General features: G+C 36.4%; 1 protein-coding gene across 2 annotated transcripts in view; it reads right to left on the bottom strand.

The window, feature by feature from the left end:
* Positions 1-1,401: 1,401 nt before the first annotated feature.
* LOC150082788 (uncharacterized) overlaps positions 1,402-26,047 on the bottom strand; it is a 102,733-nt gene continuing 78,087 nt past the window's right edge. For both annotated transcript variants that reach the window (XM_090377601.1, XM_090377602.1), the window contains 3 exons: positions 22,974-23,211; positions 14,639-15,064; positions 1,402-2,262 (listed from right to left, as the gene is read on the bottom strand). In XM_090377601.1, the coding sequence (XP_090233727.1) occupies positions 1,657-2,262; positions 14,639-15,064; positions 22,974-23,211 (1,270 nt within the window). In that variant the 3' untranslated portion in view covers positions 1,402-1,656. The remainder of the gene's footprint in view (positions 2,263-14,638; positions 15,065-22,973; positions 23,212-26,047) is intronic.

The following is a 26,047-nucleotide window of genomic DNA, read 5'->3' as shown; positions in this document are numbered from 1 at the left end:
ATGTTATTGGGTTCACATTACGATACATTCACCATACGATGGTGTCTCTTGAACAGATTAATATCGTAAAGTAGATGTCCATTGTACAAGGCAGCTGAATTTGCCACTTCGTGTACATGGTTCAAAGCTGTTAATGCGTTTTTGTTAAGCAGTATTTTTATTAATTTTGAGAAGCTTTGTACATAGAGGAGTGCCTGTACATGAAATCTGCTCTTCCAAATCTCAGAAAAATATGGCATCAAGGATAATCTTAAGTGTATTTCATATTTGTATAAAAATGCAAATTCTGCAGTGAGGATTGAAGGAAGCACTGGGAAAATGGTTTAAAGTTAAACTTGGAGTGAGGTATAGCTGCACATTTTCCGCAACTCTTTTTATATTACAGACCAGTTGATAAGAATGAGTTACTGACATCTATCGTGGAAGTTATAAAATCTTGAAGAATCAGAATAAGTTAAAGAAAGACTGTATACAATCTGGAATGAAAATTAGTTATACAAAAAGAAAGGTTGGGAGAGAAAGAAAATTTAGAGTGCAGTCTAAATAACCAAAACTTGGAACTAGTTAGTAGTTCTGTATATTTAAGAAGTCATTATGAAGATTAGACATGCAAAATAAATAACAGAAATAAGTAAAGCAGAAAGTCTATGAAATTCCTTTGGAGAAAAAGAAATAAACCAAAGATAAAATTTGGTTTTTAACAGTTTTTTAAACTTATTTTAACCTATAGATTTGAGAGCTAGATGAGAAATAAAAAGCTGGGAGGGGGAATCAGAATCCTTAGTTTTAAGAAAAATAAAGGGAAGTAATGATAAAACCATATTGGAAAAAATCTTAGGGCAAGCAATACCCAGTTCAGGATAAAGCAAACTTAAAATAGCAATGGAGATTATCTAAACAAATGTTCAACTAAAAAGCGATTGATAATAGGTTTAGAGACAGACTGAGCGGGAAGGGAAGGGCTGGGCTATGATGTTAAAGAAGCATTAGAGGAAAGAGGGCTTACTCTGCTTAGGACTAGAGATCTACCTGTAAATGGGGCAGCTGGAGAAAGACAGTGAATGGAAGTCTCATAGTCCAGAAGAGCTGATACTATCAGTGCTTTGTATACTAATTTAGATATCTTTCTTGAACAGCTCTCACAGTAAATAAACAGTGGAATAGTTTTGAACATGGGCAAGTTTTTATTGTGGTTTTTGTTTTTCTTATGCAGCTATTCTCAGTTTGTTTGACTTCCACACATTATAAGGGTAGTTAAATATATATGGAAAAGAATCACGACGCAAGCACACCTATGAATATTTACATATTTTTATTGGAAAGCTTTAATGAACCAGAAACAAAATCTATGCATTTCAATATGCTACTCTGTCAACAATGTAATAAGGCTCTGTAAAGGCTTTAGGTTTATGAATACAGCATAGCTTAACACTCTTGCGTAAATTAAACATTAACAAAGATCAGGTATTAGAGAGGTACATAAGTTTCTGTACAAATTATCACATGTACATGACTATGGCTAACAGTCCACTGTCAGCCCACAAATATGTTCGGATAAATTATCTGTTTTGCAACAGACAAGAACTAGCTTATTAGCAAGAAAAAATTCTGGCTATCAGAGTCAAAAATAATTACAGCTGTCATTTGCTATGTACATCAAATGGAATGATTTTCTACACCTTGCTGGGCAACTGTGATAGGATGTATAACAGCCATTTTACTTGAGGTTTCATGTGTAGGCACATTTTCAATTTCAAGGGAGGATGTTAATAATGTTGCTGCTGTGGAACCATCTGGATGTTGTATAGTTAACAAGTACTGTTCATGCTCAGGCAACTCCTGAGTTGATGGGGGTGGCAGCTGAATTGTAATGGTCTGCGTGCCATCTCCTGTAGAGCTAGTAGTGACTCCAGGTGGTAGATTATTCCCTTCACTAAGAGCACTGAGGCAATTATAAATTAGTTGTGCAGTAGAAGCATTTCCAGGTAAAATACCTTCTAACTGTTGCAGAGTATTCTCAGGCAAATGAAATTGAGCAAGTGCTTGTACCTCTGATCCCACAGCATCCTGAGTTATATACTGTGCTGAAGTATTGCTGTTATTTCCACTAATATTTGAAACAGGAATAGCACCACGTTTATGATCAGACATGTGATTTATGAAGTTCTCCTTGCTCACCGAACGAAAAGTGCACAGCGTACATGCAAACAGGCCATCCATTCCAGGGTGTTTATTTTTGAGATGAGTCTTATAAGAGATTGCCTATAAAATATAATGAAATAAATTATTATTTTTATCAAGTGGAATTAAAAGTTTAGATTTCAAAGTATTTTTATCCATAAAATAAGAGCAAATAAGCAACTATTTACTAGATAGACTCAGATTTAAATGTCAGTATTCCAAAAATATTAGAGGTATAAGATATGCTTAATAAATTAAACAAAATGAGGGAAATGAAAATATTAACCTTTAGAGTTTTAAAACAATAATGTGTTGTTTCACAAAAACACCATAAACTTAAAACATGGGTATGTATGAATATTTTTCATCGATTTTACGTAATATACACCATGATGGTTTTTATGATTCCATAAGGCGAAACACATTTATTCCAAGTACAAGAACCGGTATGAAAGTAATGCCTTCTGATTTTTTGCTTTCAAATGTGACAACATTGATCATTTCACGTGTCACTGAGTTTTACCATACTGCGTACCGCTGTGATTGGTCTCATTAGCGCAGCAGATAGATAGTTCAAAGTCGAGGATGTTACAGATATACGTATCAAGCAAAGAGTGGCGATTGAATTTCTTACCAAGGAAGAAGCAACACCTATTGCAATCCATACGCATCTCAAAAATGTTTATGGTGAAAATACTGTAGATGTGAATACAGTTAGACATTGGGTAAGACACTTTAAGAGTGGGGAAGTGACATTCTTGATAAACCCCAAACAGGCTAACTAGTAATATCAGTGACAACAGACAACACGAACCAGATAGATGTGTTGATCAAAGGGGACCACCACATCACAATGCACGAATCGTGGGATGCAGCAGGTATAGGGAAACCCGCCGTGATAACCATCGTAAAGGAACTAGGCTACAAGGTTTGCACCCAGTAGTTCCCAAAAATGCTGACGGAAAGTCATCTATACGGAACTTCTCCAGTGCTATGAGAGTGAAAGAGGTTTTTTCTTTCAAGCAGAGTCGCAGGTGACGAAACCTGGGTCCACCATTATGACCCTGAAATGAAGAGACAGTTGATGGAGTGGCACCCTCAAAATTCGCCACGGAAGAAGTTCAAAAGACAGCCTGGTTTTAGAAAGTCATGGCAACAGTGTTTTGGGGCAAAGATGGGGTCTTGCTTGTGGACATCTTGGAGCGTGGCACCACAATCAACTCAGATCGATATGTGGAAACGAAAAAGTTGAAAGTCCACATCCTTAGAGTTTAAAATTAAAAATTTGCAGACAAATACCTTAATGAGCTTCTTCTCCATGACAATGTACGACACCACACCAGTCTGTGCATAATGGAGGCCATTGCTAAACTGGGGTGCACTGTTCTTCCTTGCCCCCTCATAGCCCAGATTTTGCACTTTCTGACTATCACCTCTTTGGCTCTCCTGAAGTATGCATTCAGTGGAACCCATTTTATGGACGACGACCAGCTCAAACACAGTGTTCGCAAAGTCCTCCAGAGCAAGAGTAAGGTTTTACAGAATTGGAATATGGCATCTGACTCAGAGATGGTGGAAGTGCAAAGAAAATTATGGTGACTTTGTGGAAAAATAAGTGTGTTTATTAAAGACAGGATTACATAGATGTAGGAATTAAATTTTCTGAGGAAAAAAATAGGAGGCATAACTTTCGTACTGCTCCTTGTAATAAATTAAGTTTAGTTTACTTAAGACTGAAGAGAGGTAACAATATCCCTGACACATAGCACAATCTAGTTGCTTAACTACGAGTTAACCACATTTCTGGATCCACTAGAATCACATCATGGTGGGGGAGATTATTCTAAAGAACTAGTTTCTTAAGGGAACACAAATAATTCCTTTATGGTGCTCAAAATTTTAAAATTATTATTTGTTCAAACATACAGATATAATAATTTCCATTTTATTTCACTTAAATATAAACTTTAACAGTAATGACAAAAATAAATATATTTGTAGAGATTACCATTCTGAAAGCTGGGATGAAATGAATTTAGAAGGGAAAAGAAAGGGACTTTTTCTAAAAAATCTGGGACAGCGAGTATTTTTTAATATTCTAAATTCAAATTAATATATTTACAGAAGAATATATAAACAATAATTCATTGAAAAAAAAATATGTAGTTTGGTTTCCAAATTACATATTTTTAAAATATGTAAGTAGTATTACAATGAAACATAGTAAAAGCAAATAGTGCTTTCAATCATTTTAAATTATTTCTGCCTGCCTTGATCAATTTTTCATCATTTTTAATCATGTCCTAGAAACTTTTACATGTTAAATTAAAGTTTGAATTTATACATCATTATGGAATCAGTGGTTTTTATAACCAAATGAATTCATCAGACCACTGAATTTCTATCTGTAAAAATTTCCTTCCCACTGTGTGCTGTAATGGCAAAGAAAAAGCTACACACTTTTTCAAATGCTGAGGTCTGTTCTTGAAATTCAAATTTAAAAAAAAAAAAAAAAAGTGGCCACTGGCCATAGAAACGTCTGTTAAGAGACATCACTTTTTTAAATCAACACCATACTCACAAAACATGTTAATTATGAAATCAATAATGAAATCTGCAGTTATTGGTAGCGATTCAATTTTTAATATTTTATCTGAATTCCTTTTGTTTTGCAAAAATAATGAACTACTAAAGGGAAAATCGTTTCCGACTTGTGACTGCTTGCACCTGTAGATATTCTGAAACTGACTTTTTAAAGCTGCCAATTAATCATATCTACAAAATATCCCAATGTTTTAAATAAGAGCTGCAGTTTTAGTTCGTGCACACAAATATTTACCAGCCATTTCTGAGTCACAAAATATTTTCTTAAATAGTTCATTGTTACCATCAGCTGATCTAAAGGAATGGTAGTGTTTAACGATATGATAGGCCATCGTCAACTCATTTGCTAGAGCAAGGTGGTCCTCTGCTGCATTTTTCACCCGAAAATACTGCGTAATATTTTGCAATAAACCAGCATTTCCAGAGCAAGTTGAGCATTTTTCTTATGCTTTTTTTTTTTTGTATTAACATGGTCAGGTTACCAATGTTTATGTAACATTTGCACAGTTCACATTATACTTCATTATCAGTTTATTCTCTCTTGATTAAACTCCACTGTGTTGAATACTCATCATTAAAGGTATATTTTCTCTTTGGCATTTCTTCTTAGGGGTTCTTCAAAAACTTTGCCAAATCCACTACAGTCACAGCCAAAAAGAATATTTGCTATTCTTTCTTCTACTCTTGAAATATCAGAGAGAACAGATCACAATGTAATGAGTATACAGAGTCGACTGACTGAACTTAGCAAAGGTTCAAGATGGTTGGAAATTATATCTTGAATATTTCGAAGAATTAGAATGTATAGTGAAAGGTGTACTAGAAAGAATGTTAGCAATGAATTCTCAGTACGACTAATGAAGTTCAGACAGTAAACATCGTGGACAGTTTCCTTAATGCAATGTTCTATTTAAGAAATAGTAAATACAGCCACTCCTCGATTAACGTAAAGGTTGCATTTTGTGGAAAGCCACATAAGTCAAATTTTACGTAAGTCAGGAATTTCCTTAAATAAGCATTTAGGGAAATTCTGCACTTGCAACTATGCGCGGTAAATTTCATAGAAGCAAAAAAGAAATGTTCGACGAACATGTAATTAGAATTATTCAATTTTTTTATCTTGTGTGCAGGAAAAATTTTTAAAAAAGTGTACAAAATTATTAAATTACAAAAAGAGAGACAGGCATAATGTCAGAAAGTTTTACTTTTCAAGCACTGTTGCCAGAATTAACTCTCCAGCTAATAAGCACGTTGCTGCAGAGATTTAGAAGGGGTTTTTTCCAATGCATCATAAAATTTCTCTGCTGCTGCTGCAGAATCAGCACTGGCAACTTCAACCGTATAATTTAATGTTTTGGAAACCAGCGTGATGCTTGAACCTATTAAACCACCCATTGCTTGCCATGAACTTGGCTTGGGGTTTGCTATACTCATTATCTTTATAAATACTTCTTGCTTGAATGGCCATTAGATTCAGGGGCACTTGCTTCTGAATCTGATTTTCCATCTTCGATACAGCACCTGAATGCTGTTTTGTGATCACTGTTGGGGTGGACTGGCCTCAGTGTGAAATACATTGATTCTTTAACATGTTCTTTTATACACGCACTGTCCCTTAAAATAGTATTCATTGTTGAAGCAGCGAGACCTAATTCTGTGCAATAGATGACAAACTTTGTCCTGCCTCGTACTTCTTAATTAACCATCTTCATTTATAAATCAATTTTGTTTTGTTTCATAGCACTTGCACTTTCCATTGGTCACTTTCCCTTCACTATTGCAATAAGTAAATAGGAAAGAAGAGAAGATTCTGAAAATTTATTTATGTTTTTTATATGATTGAAGATTTCACTGAAGGGGAAACAACATTGCACCGTAATAACGTAAAAACCCACACAATTCCAGTTATCGGGATTATTGCAAATGTAATAAGATCGAGTTTACTACTCGTTTATAATTAGATGCACTAATGGAAAAGCCCAATAAACTGGAAAGTGCAAATTGTTTTATGGTTGGGACTTCCAGAAATGTGTTTTAAAAAAATATCACAAAGGCATTCAAAATTTATTCTTATAATGGAACATATGATAAAGATGAAAGTGCAGTGCAATTTCAATTATAAAAATGACCTTTTAGAGAGAGAAATAGCTTAGTTATAAGGTGAAATTTCAACTAAGGTGTTAGAACAAATTATGAAAAAAAAAAAAGTGTTACTGGGTTCACATTATGATATTTTCACAATACCTCCATTTATTCCTATGGGATGCAAAATAAGCTTCCGTGATTTTTTATGTTTGCATCGGCCAGCAAAAACTTATGTAAAGTCGAATTTCCATAAATTGGGGAGTGGCTGAAGTTTGGTTTTCATCCAAAATAATTTTGCATCAATGGAAAAAAAAGCTACTGCATAAACCACCCCCTATTACCAGAAAAAACTGGGACATTAGTGCAGTCTGAAAAAAAAAAAAAAAAACCCTGCTAGAGCATGTTGGGATTACAGTAAAGATTCTAAGGTGGATTGGATTGTAGGGTGACTGCAGGGATATTTTCCAGATTGGTGTAATGTCAGAACTGGGCCCCTCAAGGATAAACTCTTTGACCACTGGTTCTGATTTTCATAAAAAAAACATTAAAGAGATAGAGGGTGTGATGTCAAAATTTGCAGACGATATAAAGATTGGGAGAGTCGATAATGATCAGTGCCAACCAGCACTACTTCAAGATTATTTGAACAGGTTTCAAGAATGGTAAAAAAAAGTGGCAGCTATGGTTTAATGCAACAAAATGCAAGGTTTTACACTTGTAAAACACCAATCCCAAAAGGCGGAATCTGGAAGTTGCAATATGGGCAGATATCAAGTTCTCTGAGCAGTATAAATAGGCAACCAGGAGAGCCCATTGTGCCCTGTTGATGATCTATTAAACAACGTCTTGCAGATATAGGAAGGTCATAAGCCCACTGTATAAGGCAATTGGAATACTGTGTCAAAGTATGAGGACCTCTGATAGAAGTAAAAAAAAAACACACACACACACCACTATGCTTCTTGAAAGGGTCCAAAGACAGGTAACATGCATGGTGAGATTAGCCAAAGGATGACAATATGAGGAAAGACTCTGAACAGCTACGAGCTTAGCAACCAAGCACCTTAGAGGTCAATAAAGCTCCAAGAGGGGAGGATAATAGAACGAACGAAGGCAAAATTTTCACTGTTATAAATGATTTCTGAACTAGAGATCATAAATGTAAATTATGGAAATGAGGTTCGGAATGACCTACAGGAAGTTTTCTTTCTGCCAGTAATCACTTGTTGATTACTGGAAAAAGTTGCCTTCATCGGTGATTGAGGCTGACAGCTTGGGAGCTTCAAAGGTCAGTTGGAGAAGTACTTATGCGAGTCAAATAGGTAGCTTCTTTATTTATTTATTTCTTGGCTGGTTCAGCAATAGCATTGATCTTCCTTGCACAATATGGCTATTATTGATAGTCCCATTTTGTTTTATGTCTTTTTCCATTTGAATAATATTTTTTTTTCCCTATGGGGAGGGAGATGGTGATGGGTGAAGACAGATTTCCAAATTTTTAACTCACAAAATGGATCATCACACACCATTGAGAAAAACCACTAGATTTGAACATGATCATTCAAAAATATAAAAAAATAGTGTGATACTAAATTATTTTGCCAGAGCTTTCAAAACATTTTCTTCTATAAGTAAATGATGTTGGCAGTTCTTTATTCAATGTGGAGTGCACTTGACACAATGTTCCCGAATAAGTTTAGGACACGACTAGTGAAAACAAATGAGAGAAGAGGGAAATGTGTAGTTTTTATTTATTATTTTTTTTTGTTTAATGCAAGAATACTCTCTTCCTTTCACTATATGGCCAATTTTAATACAGTACCAGACCCCTTATCCAAAACACTTTGGATCAGAGGCTTTCTGGTCCTTAGAAAAAGATATTGGAACATATGTGAAATAAATAAATAAATAAAAATCTTATTTAAGAGTTACTTTATCTAAAAATTGTTAGTAAATAAAAATTAATTTTTATTTACTAACAATTAATAATTGTTAGTAAATTATTCGATACAGGTAACCCTCGTATAACACGGTAGTTAGGTTCCTATAAAATCTTGTGTAGTGCGAGGCCATGTTATATGGGACTAAGAACCAGTACAAAAGGTGGGAGGGGTTACGTTCCAAAAGCTAACAAAACTAGAGAGGCCATCCCTGTCGATCATCTTTTGTACATTATCATCGTCAATTTCATCCAATCCTTTTCTGAGCTCAACAATTTGTGCTTTAATATTCTCAACCGAATCATCAGGTTCTTGGGAATCCTTTCAAACTTTCCTCCACATTCAATTCATGGCTTTCTGAGTCACTTCATCCCAAGCACTTAAAATGTTGTAGGATTTCCAAAACTCCTTTTAGGCTCGGTATATTTTCACAAGTGTTGATGGCTTTAATAGCTTGGGAAAAGGTGTTCCTTGTGTAGTAAGCTTTAAATGTGGCAATAACACCTTGGTACTTTGGTTGGATCAGAGATGTAGTGTTTGGAGGCATGTAAAATATTTTCATATGATTGTTCAAGTTTTCTAAGCTATCTTTGCTTGGATGTCCTGGCACGATGTCCACGATCAGAATTGCTTTGTAATCAAGGTTATTTTTCGCATAATATCTTTCCACTGCAGGTCAGAAGAATTCAGAGTACCAATCAATGGAAAGAGGCCTGGGTACCCAAGTTTTTTATTAGCCTTCCAAATTACAGGTAGGTTTGATTTAGTGAACCCTTTAAGAGCCCTTGGATTTTCTGAATGATAAACTAAAAGGGGTTTTAATTTAAAATCTCCCATAGCATTACCACTTAATAATAACTGATCCTTTGCCACTTTGAAGCCTGACATGTTTTTTTTTCCTTCTTTCAATATGAAACTTCTTTTAGGCATTAGTTTCCAAAAAAATTCTTGTTTCATCTATGCTAAAAACTTGTTGAGCAGCATAGCACCCCTCTTCAATAATTTTAACAAGTTCTTTTTTGAAAGTTTTGGCTCCTTGATCTGCACTTGCAGCTTCTCTTCTCCCTGTATTGCTATGTTTTGTAGGTTATAAAGCTTTTTAAATCTATCGAACCAGCCCTCACTTGCATTAAATAGTTCCAAATTTTTTTTTTGAAGTGAGCTTTCTTCAGATCTTCATATATAGGCTAATCGCTTTTTCATTAAACGTGCTAAAAATTCAATTAAAAAATTATCTGTACACTGGTAAAACAGTGTTATAGCAAATTGTGATAGCATTATAGTGAGATATGGGTTATAATATAAGAAAAGCATTATAGCGAATCAGTGTAAAACGAACTGCATTATAACAAGGGCCTACTGTATGTTCATTTAATTTTCTTCCTCTTCATTGCTGATAAGCACAAATGAGAACATTTTCTCTGTTGTAGAATATCTTCACCAGAATCTAGATTTCGTGTATCTTCTGCACTCTTTAAAAAAATCAGTAATCTGGGTTTGTTTGCTTTTGCTTGATAGATCTTTATAAATTTCATGGTATGGAGCTAAGCATTTTTGAAGCTCCCTTTTGAACTTTGTGCTCCTTTCAGTCAAAAGATCTGCATTCAAAAAAATTAAGATTCTAATTGCTCTCAAATTACGCCTTTCCATATGCTTTTTACTGTAAAATTTGCAATTTCAGAATTTTAATCTGTGCTACCATCCTCTGAATTGATTTGGTTTACCTCTGTGCCATTTCCACCAAATCTACTTCGCCAGCCTCTTTTTCTACCAGTAATTCTTGAACATCTTTAGTAGTCATATCATTAAACCTTCCCCTCCTACTGACTTGGCAAGTTCTACTATCGCACCGATTCTGTTTTCTGCTGGTTCGACCATATTTACTGAATTAACTGACCTGGCCATACATTTTCCCAACACAATTTTGAGATTTTACTTCTTTGAGTGATAAAGCTATGATTCCAATACAGTCCACAATTGAAAAATGTTTCCATGCTTCCATCACTTCAATAGATTAGGAATTAATTTTTTTCCAAAATCCACTGTAACAATATTCTGATGTAATGAGTTTTAAAGGTAGATATGTCTTGATCTAATGGCTGAATTAAGCAAGCTGTATTAGGTGGCGGGAACATTACTTCAGTGTTCGCATGGCCTGGGCCATTATGCAATAGTAATAAAACTTTGAAATCTAGATTTCCCCCCCCCCTTAAATAGTTTTTTACAGCTGGCACAAAACAATTTAGAAACCATTCTTTAAATAAATCGGCAGTTACCTAAGCTTTTTTATTTGCTTTCCAATATACCAGTAATGCTTTTTTTTTTACACCTTTCATTGCACGAGAATTAGAAGATCTATAAACTAGCACAGCTTTTATGTAATCTGATGTATTACTGCTCATAACTAATACTACATGATATTTTTGATGCCTTAAAACCAGATGCAGTTTTCTTTTTGAAATAAATGTTCTGTTGGGCATTTTTTTCCATCAAAGACACTTGTCTCATTGGCATTGAAAACTTGATGTGGTGTGTATCCGTCCTCTCCAATAATTTTTTGAAATTCCTCTGCATACTTCATTATCAGCCGATGCACTTTCCCCTTGAATTCTTGTTATGTAATGAGAAGCAGTTTTTAAATCACTCAAACCAAACTTTACTGGTAACAAACACCGAGTTAACAGAAGATGCTCCATTTTCTTTTAAATGGTTATAAATTTTTAGTGCCTTTTGTTTAATTGCATTGCCACATAAAACAAAATTTACTGCTATCGTCAATCCAAATACTGAGTGCTTTTTCCATTATCTCAATTACTGGCACTTGAGGAGGAGCTGTCATATTTGTGGAAATTAAAGATCCTGCAGCAACAGCAGTTCTAATTTTCTGTTCATTTTTCTTGATGGTCTGGATTGCTGCTTCATTTAAATTTAAACTTTTTGCAGCGTATACCTTCCCCTCTTTTTTAAGACTATCCAAAATTTGTATCTTTGATTCTAGAGAAAAAGTTTTTGAGCAGAGCTTTTTTTTTTTTTTTTTTTTTTTTTTAACTTTCCTTAGGCATAATTTAGGGCTGGATATTAATTAACTGCTGGCCTGCCAGCAGTTAATTTAGAGGTGAGGGCTTAATTTAACTGCTGGCAGGCCTCTTGCCTGTATGCACATCGGGGTTTCTGGGAGCATCAGCAAGAGAAGTCTGTCAGCATGTAAGAATTTAATCTCTTTGTATTTACCTAATTTAATATTTGGTTCTATAGTAAGAATAATCCAAACTTAGAATTGTTTATTTGCAAATCGTAACTGTAATATTCATAATAATTGTAATCTTAATATTCATAATATTGGTAATTGTAATATCGATAATTGTATTCAAATTCCTAACTCTTTCTATTTTGTTCCCCCAACAGCAGTCTGATGATGGGTACCAGTAAGGTACCTGAAACGTTACCTTAATGTATAGTAGTTTAGGTGAATAGCTTAATAAAGTAGATTATTAATTTCATGTGGTATAAGAGTGGTATTATATTTAGCAATAATCTTAATGGCAAACAACCATGTAACATCCTTCCCTAACTATATTTCCCCAAACTTTTCCATTGAATTTGTCTGCAGATGGGTAATGTAAGTCAATACACCGATGAGCCAAAACATTATGACCAGCGAGTTGTTATACAAATCAAAGCAACTGCAGGCGAACTAAGGTGCATGCGTGGGTCGGGACACTGTATAAAAACACCTGATACTGAGCTCCGTTAATCAGTGTTACTCTTGTTCTTCAGATGGGAAAAGCAGAAGACTTAAGCGAGTTTGACAAAGGCCAAATTGTAACGGCCAGACCACTGGGTCAGATCATATCCGAAATGGCATGGCTGGTGGGGTGCTCACAATCAGCTGTGGTTAGTACTTACCGAAAGTGTTCTGAGGAGGGAAAACCCACGAGGTGTTGGACGACCACAGCTCATCAATGCTCGAGGTGAGCGAAGGCTCTCCCAGATGGTAAATGGCAACAGAAGGGAGACTGTGGTGCAACTCACTGGTAATTGGAATTCTGGTGATGGGAGTAATGTGTCAAAACACAGTACATCGAACCCTGCTGAAAATGGGGCTGCATAGCCACAGGCCACTCTGAGTGCACATGCTAACCAGGGTTCACCGGTGGCAGCACCTACAATGGGCATGTGAGCATCCAAACTGGGCCTTGAGTGAATAGGTCATCTGGTCCGATGAATCATGTTTCCTGTTGCACTATTTGGACGGACGATTACGTTTACCTGGGGAAGTGATGGCACCTGGATGCACCATGCGACGAAATCAAGCCGGTGGCGGCAGTGTCATGCTTTGGGCGATGTTCTGTTGGGATACCCTGAGCCCAGTCATCAGTGTGCCGGGCACTCTGATGTCTACCAAACACTCAAACATCATTGCTGACAAGGTACACCCTTTCATGGCAACGGTCTTCCCCTCTGGCGGTGCCATCTTTCAGCAGGATAATGTGCCATGCCACACCGCACGGATTGTTCGAGACTGGTTCACGGAACACGAGGAAGACTTCCAGGTATTGTCCTGGCCTCCAAATTCCCTGGACATCAATCCCATTGAGCATCTGTGGTTTGTGTTGGAACAGCAAACTCCGATCTGCGGTGTCTCAACCATATACCTTACAGGAGTTAAAGGATCTGCTGGTTATGTGTTGGTACCAGATACTAGAAGACACATTTAGAAATCTTGTAGTGTAAATGCCTCGCCGGGTACAAGCTGTTTCGGCTGCACATGGAGGACCAACATCATATTAGGTAGGTGATCATAATGTTTTGGTTCATCAGTGTATATCACCAGCGGTTTGATGCTGACAAAATCCATATTTGGCAAACAATAATCAGATGGAAGGTTTCAAGATAGTTTAGGAGCTAGCCATTAATGGATTTCCCCAATACTTTGAAAAGAGCAGAGGTAAGTGGGACAATAATCTGCTCATACCCAGCCAGTCCCTTTTTTAGGAACTGGCTGGACATGAGAAAATTTTCAGGCAGAAAGAAAAACACCAGCGAGGGAAAAAAGTGTAAAATGCTGACAAAGAACAGGAGTAAGTTCAGGAGGTTTTGAGAACAAGTGGAGAAATGCCATCAGGATCTGGAGCTTTCTTGACATCAAGATTGTTCAAAATTTTGACATCCTTTTGAAAGACAACAGGCAGCACTGAGTGGAATGTATACTGGGAATGGCAGGAGGCGATTTACCAAAATTGTCAATACAAGAATTATGCCAGTTGCACTATGAAACAGTATTTTGAACATCCTTCACACACTTATTGGAAAGCCAAGGTTTAGATGAAGGACAAGATTTTAGGGTGGAGCGTGGAATAAAGAATCCCTACAAGAATAATTTCACTCACATGATATGAGCAAACATTGACATCCAAAGATTTCAAACAGTAATCCAACCAAGGACAAAAATAGCAATCTCACAGATCATCCCATTTTGCATTCTTGTAATGCCAAACATGAGGCTGAGAATGGCCACAAGAGAATAGCTCCATTGGAAAAGAGATCACCAAGTTGTGATCAGAGGTGCCTAGAGGACAATCTACATCAGCATTTATCGAATATGCATAGCAGCCACTAAAATTTCATAAAAAATGTTTGTCAGTGTACCGTGTTCTGTTGAACAGGAGGGCGGAGTAATGGTAGAGCAGCATCACATAATTTGATTATACAAAAAAAAGTCAAGCCTTCCAGCTTTCAAAATACAGAGCCCTATACTGTACTATAATTTAAATAATTTGACATTCCCTTAATTTCTATGAAATTAAAATGCACACATATACACCTACCTGAATACAAGCATATGGACAATGAGGACACTTATAAGGCTTTGTACCAGTATGGCGCATACGATGACGACGAAGTGAATTATGATCACCAGTACGGTATTCACAGAGTTCACACAAGAAAGGTTTTTCTCCAGTATGTTGTCTCATATGTAACTGAAGCATTGCTTTTCGTGCACTTGTATGTCCACAGTATGTACATACATATGGCTTCAATTTATTGTGCACAGCCTGCTGGTGCTTACGAAGGCATTTTGAATCAGAAAATGTCCTATGGCAGATTTCACATTCTTGTTCACTGTACCACCTTTTCTCTGGCATATTCTTCCGATCCAAATGAATAACACTGTGATTGCGTAACTGACTCAGCTGCTTAAATCCTTTTCCACAAGTATTGCAAACAAAACCTCGTTCTTCACTGTGAATTCTCTATAAGAAATTAAAAAAGTAATTAAAACCTATTCCTGTAATGAATTTATTAATAAAGCTATAAAAGTCTCTCTCAGTGCTTTTATTTTTCAAAAGTTTTTGCTATTAATTCTCCTTATTGGAGGATTACTACACTGAAGCTTAATTAAACATAAAAAAAAAAAAAAAAAAGCTTCACAGACCACTTTTTTTTATTGCTTTTTGGGATCATATGTTGGGCTGGATTATTTTGGAGAAGCTGCAAAGGCAACTAAAGATCACCATGCAATCTTTAGCCACACTACTAAACATGATTATGGTGCAAAAGGAACAGCAACTGTAACTATTACCATATGCTAGCTGTAGGGATAGAGGTATCAGTATATATATCTGTAAGGAGGATTTCATACACATTATTGAAGACTTATGATCTGCAATCTTAAAGGGCCTATGCAAAAGGAAGTGATTCCAGGGTTGTAAATTTTAAAGAAAAATTGCAAAACTGAAATGATAATATTTATTCCAATTTTAGCATCAAATTCAAAAATTTTATCCCAAATGTGCCAAGAAAAGCCCTGGATGACAAATCTTCTAAACCTAAATATAAGCAAAACAAACAGAATTTTTTACATAGAAACACCCTATATAAGTGAGAGAAAATATATTTCAGTATTAATATACACTGAGTGGCCAGCTGATTAGATACACTAACTTAACAGTGAGTGGCACCTCCTTTTAGCCTCAGAACAGCCCGATTTCGCCAGGGCATGGAACCCACAAGGTGCTAGAACTGCTCCACAAGGATGCTGGCCCATGTAGACCTTATCACATCCCGAAGCTGTCTCAGATCAGACAGCAGTGGTAGATCATGATCAAAAAACAGCTTTTTCCACTTCATTCCATAAATACTCAGCTGGCCAATAGATATTCATTATTGTTAACTCATTGTCTGTTTTACTATTCTTCGCTGGCCTGTTCAGATGATTAAACAGGCCAATGAAGAATAGTAAAATTATCCTCGCATATCTGAAACTATTCCCAAATGATCTGTGCCTTATGATGCAGCACTTTATCTTGCTGGAAACAACCAATATGGAATAGATCAACTGTGAGCATAAAAGTATGCACTATCTAACAGGCAACAATGTTCAAATAGACAGTAGCATTCAGATGTTGGGTTGATCACTCACATGTTTATCTGCCAGTATCAGACCTAACGTGTGCCATAAAAAAAACACCCTTCCACACAGTCACAAGTCTATCACATCTTCTGTGTTGACACTTGGCATGTTTCCAGGGATTCATACTGCTATCACCTGTTGCCCGAATGGAATAATTGTAGCTAAGATTTGTCAGACATTTGAACAGACACTAATACCTTTTAAACTCCTCAAATGACCAGTATTAGTGATCCTGCTACCAATGTAATGTTCTTTGTAATGTGCTTAGTTGGCATGACACACTGCATCTGCCACTTTTTTGGAAAGGTCTTCGTGCAATTCCCAACAAATGAAGGAATTTCTTCAATCAAGACGGAAGTTAGCTGATCTAATGTGAAAGGAGTAGGGGGTGTTATGGGAGTTTTAATGGTGCACGAGCTGCTGGGGCTATAGTGCACCTCAGAAGGAAAATTTCAAGCTCTTTGAATGACAAAGGTAGAGAGAATCTGCTTCTCACTCTCCAAATATGCCCACGGTGGCTCAATAATGCTTAAGTCTAGTGATTGGGCAGGCCATGGAAGATGCATGGCTTCATGTTTTATGCTCAGCACACCAAGGCTGGCCACATCTGGCTGTGTGTATTGGAGCACTATGATCTTGAAACATGGCATCATTTGTGGAAATGTTTCACTATGGGATGAACCCAGTCATTCAGAATACCAAAGTAATCAGTGGCAGTAATTGGCCAATTCGGGGCGATGATATACTTAAAGAATATCAAGATATTGCTGCCCAAATAGTCTTCTGCTATTTATAAGTACACCATCTCTATTCTTCAGTTTCATTTGTCTTTCTGTATTACTGCTGATTTAAGTCGCTTGTTTTCCCTTAATGCTTGTTCTACTTTTCTTGTATTAAATCTTTTTATATCCTCTCTGAGTTTCTTTCTAATGACTTTGCATAACTCAGTATACTCAATTTTGTCCTTGTCAGTATTTATCTTGCTCTTCATCTGTTGTCTTCGGTTCATCATGACAAGTGTTTCTTGACTAATTTTTTCTTCTTTGGATTTATTTTTACCTATATGTTTCTTGGGCTTTATCACTTTCAGAAAGTTTTAGTATCCCTCATAAATATCTTGGTCCTGAACAGCCTGCAGAAGCTCAAACTTGTTTTTAAGTTCCAGTACATAGTGCTTTTTCTCCTATTCCATTATCTCAAAGACCTTCGTATTATTTACTCGTGTCAGTTTTTTCCTTTTTTTTTTCTTACATTATATCAAATGTGCATCTTACCATTCTGTGATCACTTCCAACATTTACCTTGTTTAGGACGGTAACATCATTCACGATATATCTTCTGTTAGTGAGGATGAAGTCAATTTCATTAGTTTTTAATCCATTTGGGCTTTTCCATGTCCACTTTCTGTTCACCCTTTTCTTCAAAACAGTGTTAATTTCTGACATTTCTCTAGATACTGCAAATTCCACAAGTCTTTCATTTCTTTCACGAATTCCAAAATTTCCTATGATTTCCCTTTCTGCGCTGTTTTGTCTCTTTCCAACCTTAGCATCGAAGTCCCCCATAATGACAGTGTAGTGGATTTTCTGCTCATCTAGAAGACTTAATTTCAGTGTACATTTTTCAACCTCTTCATCATGGCTTGACGTTGGTACATAAATCATTATAACCTTTAGCTTCTACCTCTTAGAAATCCTGAGTAACAGTCTTGACACCCTTGGTGATGTACTTTTTGAATTCCAAAATGTTGTTTTTTATATCTTTACGGACCACCTTCGCTCCTTTCACTGTTTCCATTGGTGTACAGCAGATTTCCACTTGATAACCTTGTAAGTGATTAAATTCTTCTTGTTTCAGCCAAACTGATGATATTCCAATTCACATTTTCTAATTCCTTTTCCAGCTCTAATATCCTGTCTTCACCGATGAGTGATCTTACATTGTGACAGACCAAGTTCAGTTTCTGTGCATGGCAGCCTAGTCGTACCCAGAGATTCTTAGCACCCTCTCCTTCCACTCAGATTCCCTCGCTGCCATAAGAGGGAGAGTGAAAGCTGCTGGGGACTGAGGGCCATTTCTTTCGTTGTGCTGTCATGTGCTGGAGGGTTTGGTCTTTTCCTCTTCACACTGACCAGGCATCTTGAAGAGAACCACTCTACACATTTGTTGCCACCTAAGTGACATAATAGGGCTTACCATCAAGAATGAGTGTTTAGGGAGGCAGGCCAACCGGACTTCTCCTAAATATTCTGAAATAGAAAGATAGCATTTTAGACTGAGTGTCTGATAACACACAGAATGCCTGTTCCCTTCTAAGCCCCCTCAATTTACAATTACCTCCTTCATTCTCCGCCACCTTGAGTGTAGTACCCAATTGATATGTGATTACTGCTGCCCATACGAAGTGTCTTGCATTTTTGTTAATTTTAAACCTTAATTGCCACTTCTAAGCCCACCCGTCCAATTTTTATAGATCTTGGTGCAGGTAGTACACTTTGATTCCTGTTATTAACCACCCTGCCAACGTTAATGTCTAAGTTTTCAGATGAAGCAAACTTAGACAATAAGCTTGATATGCATTTATCAATATTGTTAATATATATTGAAAACAGTAAAGGGGCTATCACCGAACCCTGAAGAACTATTATTACAATAGCCCAAGAAGATTAGTGCCAATTTATAACCATCCTCTTCTTTTGCCACTCAACCATCCCTTTATCCACAGTAGTAACTTCCCCCAAAAGTCACGTTGCTCCAAAACAGTAACTTGCACTTAATGACACACTGCTCCAATTTGTACAGCAGTATTTCCTATGAAATAGTATCAAAAGCTTTAATGAAATCTAACTAATGTCACAATTATTTTTATTCATCCAGTTCCTTTGTTACTGCATTATAGTAGCTAATCAGTTTTATCATAAATTGTTCTAACTTAACAAATGCACAGTGTGATTTCCGTATAACTGCATTCCTCTGAAGATGATTCTGTAATTCATCTTTAACCACTGACTCCATTATTTTCTCAAGAACAGAAGTCACGTTTTCACATCTGTAATTACTCAATTCACTTTTTAAACCCCCTTTTTGAATAGGAGAGACTTTTACACACATGCAATCTATAAGGAACTCTTCTGAATCCAAGGATGCTCTCATAATTATGACCAAAAGTTTGCGTACCTGTTTTTCTGCTTCTTTTAATATAACCACAGCAGTTATATGTTTATAGTAAATCCGACATCAATATATAATAACTTCCACCTATAGGTTCCTTTACTTAGCAATTCTTAATGCATGTAGAGTCAATTCTGATAATCAGATCAAGAGTACTGCATTCTCTTTTCTTCCTCTCTAACGTGCTACTGTAGGACAGTTGTCCTACAGTAGTTGTCCAATAAATTCCTGCTACTGTATGAGTGACTCACACAATAGCAGGAATATTCAGGACTCACAAGGTCTGTGAGGTAAAAAAAAATAAAAAAAAAATTATGTAATCTCCCTATAATCACAGGTTACAAAAAACAGAATAGGATGCTACATCAAAAGAGATTTTGCTCACAAGGGTAGATAAGAGAACAAGGCCTCCAATGCAATTTAAAAAATATATATGATGCAGAAATTCAATTCTACATCTATAGAATACTATGCAATAAATTATATTAGTAAAATATTAGATCTCTCTATGATTTTCTTCCTTTTAGATGTGACTATGCTGCACTGTATTAAAAATGGTCCATTGCATAGACACATGCACAAAAGATATGTAAGGAGTTAGTCATTTCGTATGGGCTAAAGGCAAGAATAACAAATGTTAAGAATACTAAATTGGGAACCTAAAAAGAAATTGTGACTGTGTGTGGTGAGGCTGCAATGTCATATATACATGTTTGTTTGTCTTCGCCTTTTCCCACGTTATATGGGGTCATTCAATGGCCCCATTGAATGACCCCATATATGGGGTCACACCAGCATTCAATGTTCCCAATTCACACTTTACATCCTCTTCTCCTCTAGTTGGATTAACTTCTTAACCGGAACACATCTATTTGCAATGTCATATATACATATATAAAAAAATCACAGGTGGTGTTGATTGTTTAAGAGAGAAGCAACGTACAGGATGGAGAATGGCCTGGTTGCCCACAATCATCAGTTACTGCTATTACTGTTAATGAAGCTGAACACATCATTGAAGAGAACCATCATCTAACTGCATAACCTTGCATTAACCACACACCATGCAAAAGACAACATACTGGCTGGAATGGACTGGATGAAGCACTTTAAAGCAGCTCTCTACACCCCTGATTTAGGACTTTCAGATTTTCATCTACTTCAACATCTTAAATTATTTTGCTAACAATAATGAGGTTACACCAGTATCATGACAATTGTTTTAAAAGTATCATGACACATTCCTACAAGGTCTCAAAAATCTCATCAAATATTAGTGTGGAATAAATGCTGGAATGTTAATGGCAATTATGTTAAGAAATAGAATGCATGCATCTTTGCAAAACAGTTTCTTTTCTGCATCTCACTAAACTTTGCCTTTACCATGTGATTTCTCCTTATTTTATTTTTTGTTTCGGTTCGTTCTGTTTAATTAAGTTCACTTTTACAATAGAATTTATAAACTAGTTTTCAGCATTTCCTTAAAAAGTTGCAACCTTCTAAGTACTGCAACAGAATTCCTTTGCACCCCATCCCCAAACAACTATCACCACATTGAAGCTGGCGTGGGGGGGGGGCATTCCACAGTTTGCAAACTGCATTAGTAACATGCAACTCTGGAGATTCTGTAAATGTCTTCAATAAAAGAAGTTATGGCATAGAAAATTCAAGATCTTAAACAGATCTAATACAATATAATAACCCTGGAGGCCTCATTTCAAGAAGGATGTAGAGCTGCTGGAACGGGTACAGAGAAGGGCAACAAGATTAGTAAATGGAACAAAGGGTTGCTCTTACGAAGAAAGGCTTAAGTTTTGCAAATTACAGAGTCTGGAGACTAGGCACCGGCGAGGTGATCTGATAGAGGTGTATAAGGCTTTGAATGGTTTGAGCATGCTCAATGCCAATGGGATTCTTCATCTTTCTCAGAATAATCACCTCAGAGGGCATAAATTCAAATTGAGGAAGGACGGATGTCGGATAGATGTGCGGAAATTTGCCTTTGGCCAGCGGGTGGTTGGTTGGTGGAACCGACTTCCATCACTTGTTGTTGAAGTTGATAGCCTAAACAAATTTAAAGCTCAACTGGACAGGTATTTCGAACGAACGGAGGGGTGAAATGGGAGAGGGTTTTTTTTTTTTTTTTTTGGCTGATGCTGAATAAGCTTGCTTTCTTGCATCATATGCCTCTACTAATGCTAATGCTAATATATGATTTCATGCAGGTGACAGATGTTTGAAATGGAAAAGAAGCACTGAGCACTGCACTGGTTAGTATTAAAATGCATTATTTTAATCCATCTTGCACAATTCCATATTTGAAATATTTAATTTTAGGTTAACTCTTAAAATAAGTAAAATATAAATACAGGGTTGCCACTGACTTCACATATTATTGCTGTTTGTCAAATACTGTGGCACAACAGCCAAATATTACAGCATCGTACTTTACTTATTTTATTAGTTAAAATAAGTAAAAGTATCAAGTTTTTCCTCTAGTGTTAAATTTTTTGAATAATGTAATTGTGAAAGATGTATTAAAATAGTGTTTTTAATACTAACTAATGCAGTGTTCCTCCTCAAATTCAAATAATAGCCTTCCTCAAAAATACATTGCAATCACTAATATGAAGGAAACAGATTGATCACTATATAAATATATCTACGCTAATAGTAAAGATCGCAGGGTTATATTTCAATGCCTCATCGAAAACTTGTATTTGTATCACATTATGCATTCAATTTCCATCTTTGGGTAAGTTACCTGAGAGACCAAAGTGTCTCCACCAAATGAAAGAAATTGAACCCAGGGATGTGCACAATTTTCAGATTATAACTGTTCTAACCAGAGGTTCCTAAACTTTTATGCCTTGTGTCCTCTTAAAATATTTCATAAATTTCATGCTATCCCTTCAGGTATAAGAGCAAATAAAAACCAAGTATGCCCAACAATTTAGGAATCCTCTGTTCTAGACATTTAAGTGAGAAAGCTAATCTTATACTGCTAACCATAAGGAATAATAGTCAGATAAAAACAATATGTAAGTGATATCTCTCTACCTACTCAGCTTTTGCAGAACAATGTGCACAAATAACAGTGGAACACTTAATATAATCAAGCATCCCTTTTTTTTTTGTGCCACAAAGAAAAGTGGATATCACTACAGTAGGGTCCCACTCTTACGGCCGGTTAGGTTCCAGATCTCTGCCGAAAAGCAAAAATCGCCAAAAAATAGAACATAGCCTCCCCCTCCTTTTCCCTAATTGCGAATGCATTTAAAAGCCTAATAACATGTTTAACGACAATAAAATGGAGCCGGATGCCCTTCTCAGACTAAGCTGCTGAGCACTTCATGCCGAAAAAGAGAAACAAGTGCTGAACATAATGAACATGGACATAATTTAAAACCGCTGTATTAGCAGAACGCCGAAAAGCGAGGCCCTACTGTGTGCATAAATGCAAGGGCAGCCAATAATTCCATTTCTTTACACTTATAGAAGCAATGAGCTAAACTGAAACTAATTTAATGAAATTTCTAAATATTTTAACTTTCTTTCAAACGTTCAGAAGAAATTACCTTGTGATTTTCTAATTTAAAATGACTATAGGTTTTATATGCACATTCAGTGCAATTATGCAAATCCATATCTATTCCATGCAACTTCCACAAATGCATAGCTAACCCTCTCCAGTGGTCCATTTTTTCACCGCACTCTGGACAAACGAAAGGTTTTTCCTCTGTGGTATGGCAACGTGAATGATATTGAAGAATTGCTTCAGAAGTGAAGCGATAGGCACAACCATGTTCGTTACACCTAGAAAAAATTTTAAATAATGTTAAATGTTGAATTACATTGGTAAATATGACAGCTGTGATAGGGTAAAAAAATAAAAAATTCAATGAATAAGAAATAAACATATCACTCTAATTAAAAAACCACTTTACTACAGTTCCATTTTGTAGCTGGTATTAACAAATCTATCTCACTCTCTCAGATTAATATACTAATGTATATATATATAAAAAAAAAAAAAAAAAAAAAAAAACAATGCAAAATTGTAATGTATTTTACAGAGTGCCCACTCTTTACATTTGACAGCCTGTACTATTTTTTTTATGGTGACTCCATGTCGATGAAGCCCATAAATTTCCATCAGAAATTCTCTCCACTGTTATGAAGCTAGGGAAAAAAATGATATTGGCCTTCCTGATGGTTCTCTTGCATCTTCCTGAAAATAAAGCTGACTTGTTGACATCTTAATTCCCTTCAACTATTGCACTGGTAATACAGGTAAATCTCTTCCTACCACACTGAACACAACCACTCAATGTTGCCTTTGGTTTTTCCAACAGAAGGAAATTGGAAGTATCCTAAACAATCTTGGTGTCAAGATATCTGTAGATCTTAATGAAATTTCTACACTAGTTCAAAAAAACTGTGCTACAATGCTAACTCTTCTTTAGTGCATTACACCTTATTTCACTTGTGTTTTTCCTTCTAAATGGAAATTTTCTAATATTCAGCCAATTCCTGAAAACTAATCACTGCACTTATCTCAACTCTTTTCAAATTAATGAAAAAATCCATAATCTATCAATTCTTACAAAATCTTGATATCATCCACCTCATTAGCCCTTTCATTTCATGAAATGTGTAAACTAGTAAAGTTTCTACTAGAACTGGTTCTGCTGTGTACATTTTTTTCAGAATTTTTAAAAAATTTCAAAATGAAAACTGTATCTAAATGTTTTTAAATATTGATTTGTTCTTATTTTGACCTGACTTCCTGACATTCTAATAAAATCAGTGCCAAAAATCAAGCTGGAAATTTTTTAAAATATTCACTAAAAAAAATATGTTTTTCCCATGTCTAGATGTGGCGTGCCTAGGAGACATCTTTAAAACTGACTGTACCCAAAAGATATGGTTCATTCAGGTAAATGAATGATTCCTTTTATAACTTACTCCATTTCCTAAATCCTCGGTGATACTTTCACTAATTTAGAAGTTTTGAATCTCAGCAGAGAGAGAGAGAGATTGAAGGAATTGTTAAAAATAAAAAAATAAATAACAATAAATAAATGAAATAAATATTCGAGGATTTTTACACAGCTACTGGCTGGAAGAAAAATCTTTGTGATGCATACTAACAATGTGCTTCAAGTCACCTTAAACATAGGTGTACTCAAAGATAGCATTCTGTCTGCATCACTTTTGAAGCATCCTTTGACCTCCATGTCACTACATAAGAACTTTATTTCATATGCAGATGATCTCAAGATGTTAATCTCCACACAAGAGTGCCAAGATGCTGTCCGTATATTTCAGGCTGCAACCACTCCAGATTTCAGACCTTGTAGCTCACCTCAAAGCTATTGGCTTAGAGTTAAATCTGAGAAAATCCAACAGTATAACTATACAAATAACATCACTCCTTCTAGATGGCCTGCCTATCAACAGTCATGCATCACACATATTTAGGAGTCACTTGGGATGAACAACTCATCTTCTAACAGCACTTTGCAAATACCAAGAAAAAGACCCTTGCAGCCCCCTGGAGAGCAAAGCAAAAACTCATCAGCATTTACCAGCCTAACCTCACAACACAGTATGTCCTGAGATGTATCAGCCCAGTTGTACTCTATGCATCTGTTCTTTGGTCCTCTGCATCACCTACTTGACTCATGAGCTTCCCTAGTATAGAATACTGGATCCTAAGGTGGCTAAAAAAGAAACTTGGCAAACCCTTCACAATCTCAAAAAGCATCCTACCCTTAACTGGACCCCCAGGAGTTAATCGTAATCATCAGGACCAACGTCATCACCCTGGCAAAAATACTTTTTCAGAATTGATGCACCAAACACCTTTCTGAAATTATTTCTCTTCCTCATAGTCAAAGGATAGCACACGGAACAGAGGCAGTGCCGCTGGATTCCAACTATGACCAGCTCAGAAGCACACAACAGATGTTCCCATCCAATTCGGTAAATCTTGCTAACCAGGTGGGCATAGATATTAAAATGGCATTTTTCAGCAAGCCTTGGTCCTTGAGGTTGCCACAGACATTCTCTCAGATATGCCAGACAAGCCTGTACTTGCTACCTGGAAGTCTAAAACGCTGATGGAACTGATGATGGAACTGGTGACAGTCAAGTCAATGGGACCCAATTTCGGCGAAGTCCGGACGGTCTATGACAGCCAAATCCTCTGCTTGCACCTTCACGATGGTGGGACTGTTAGTAATCCTGGGTATAACCTTCATGCACAAGTACATGGTGGGTGACCACCCAGGTGTGAACCAACGTAAGCAGGGGTCGAGGTGTGGCACCCACACCACATGGACGAATGCCGCCCCTCTATGTTACCAGGCAGTACTAGGTGGTAGATGACTCATCAACCAGTGCAATACCACCACTTTGCTTATTGGAGGCTTGAAGTTGTGGAACCCATGTTTAGTTTCTAAAGCTAAGTTCTGGTCAACCCTTCCCTATCTCTTCCATCATGCAGTATGAGTGAAGATTTCTGAGGTTATGATGAACATCGTGGCGAGATCCAATATTCCTTACATTTCGAGGATACAGCTCTAAAATGTTGGCAGGCCAGTCACTAGTTAGTACACCGAACCAAACCTATTGGTAACTCTCTAGA

This window comes from Mastigoproctus giganteus, chromosome 7 (genome assembly GCF_048544385.1).
Source record: "Mastigoproctus giganteus isolate SK-2022 chromosome 7, ASM4854438v1, whole genome shotgun sequence".
Lineage (NCBI taxonomy): Eukaryota > Metazoa > Arthropoda > Arachnida > Uropygi > Thelyphonidae > Mastigoproctus > Mastigoproctus giganteus.
Note: the sequence above shows the minus strand (reverse complement) of the source record. Positions and strands in the feature narration are given on the sequence as shown.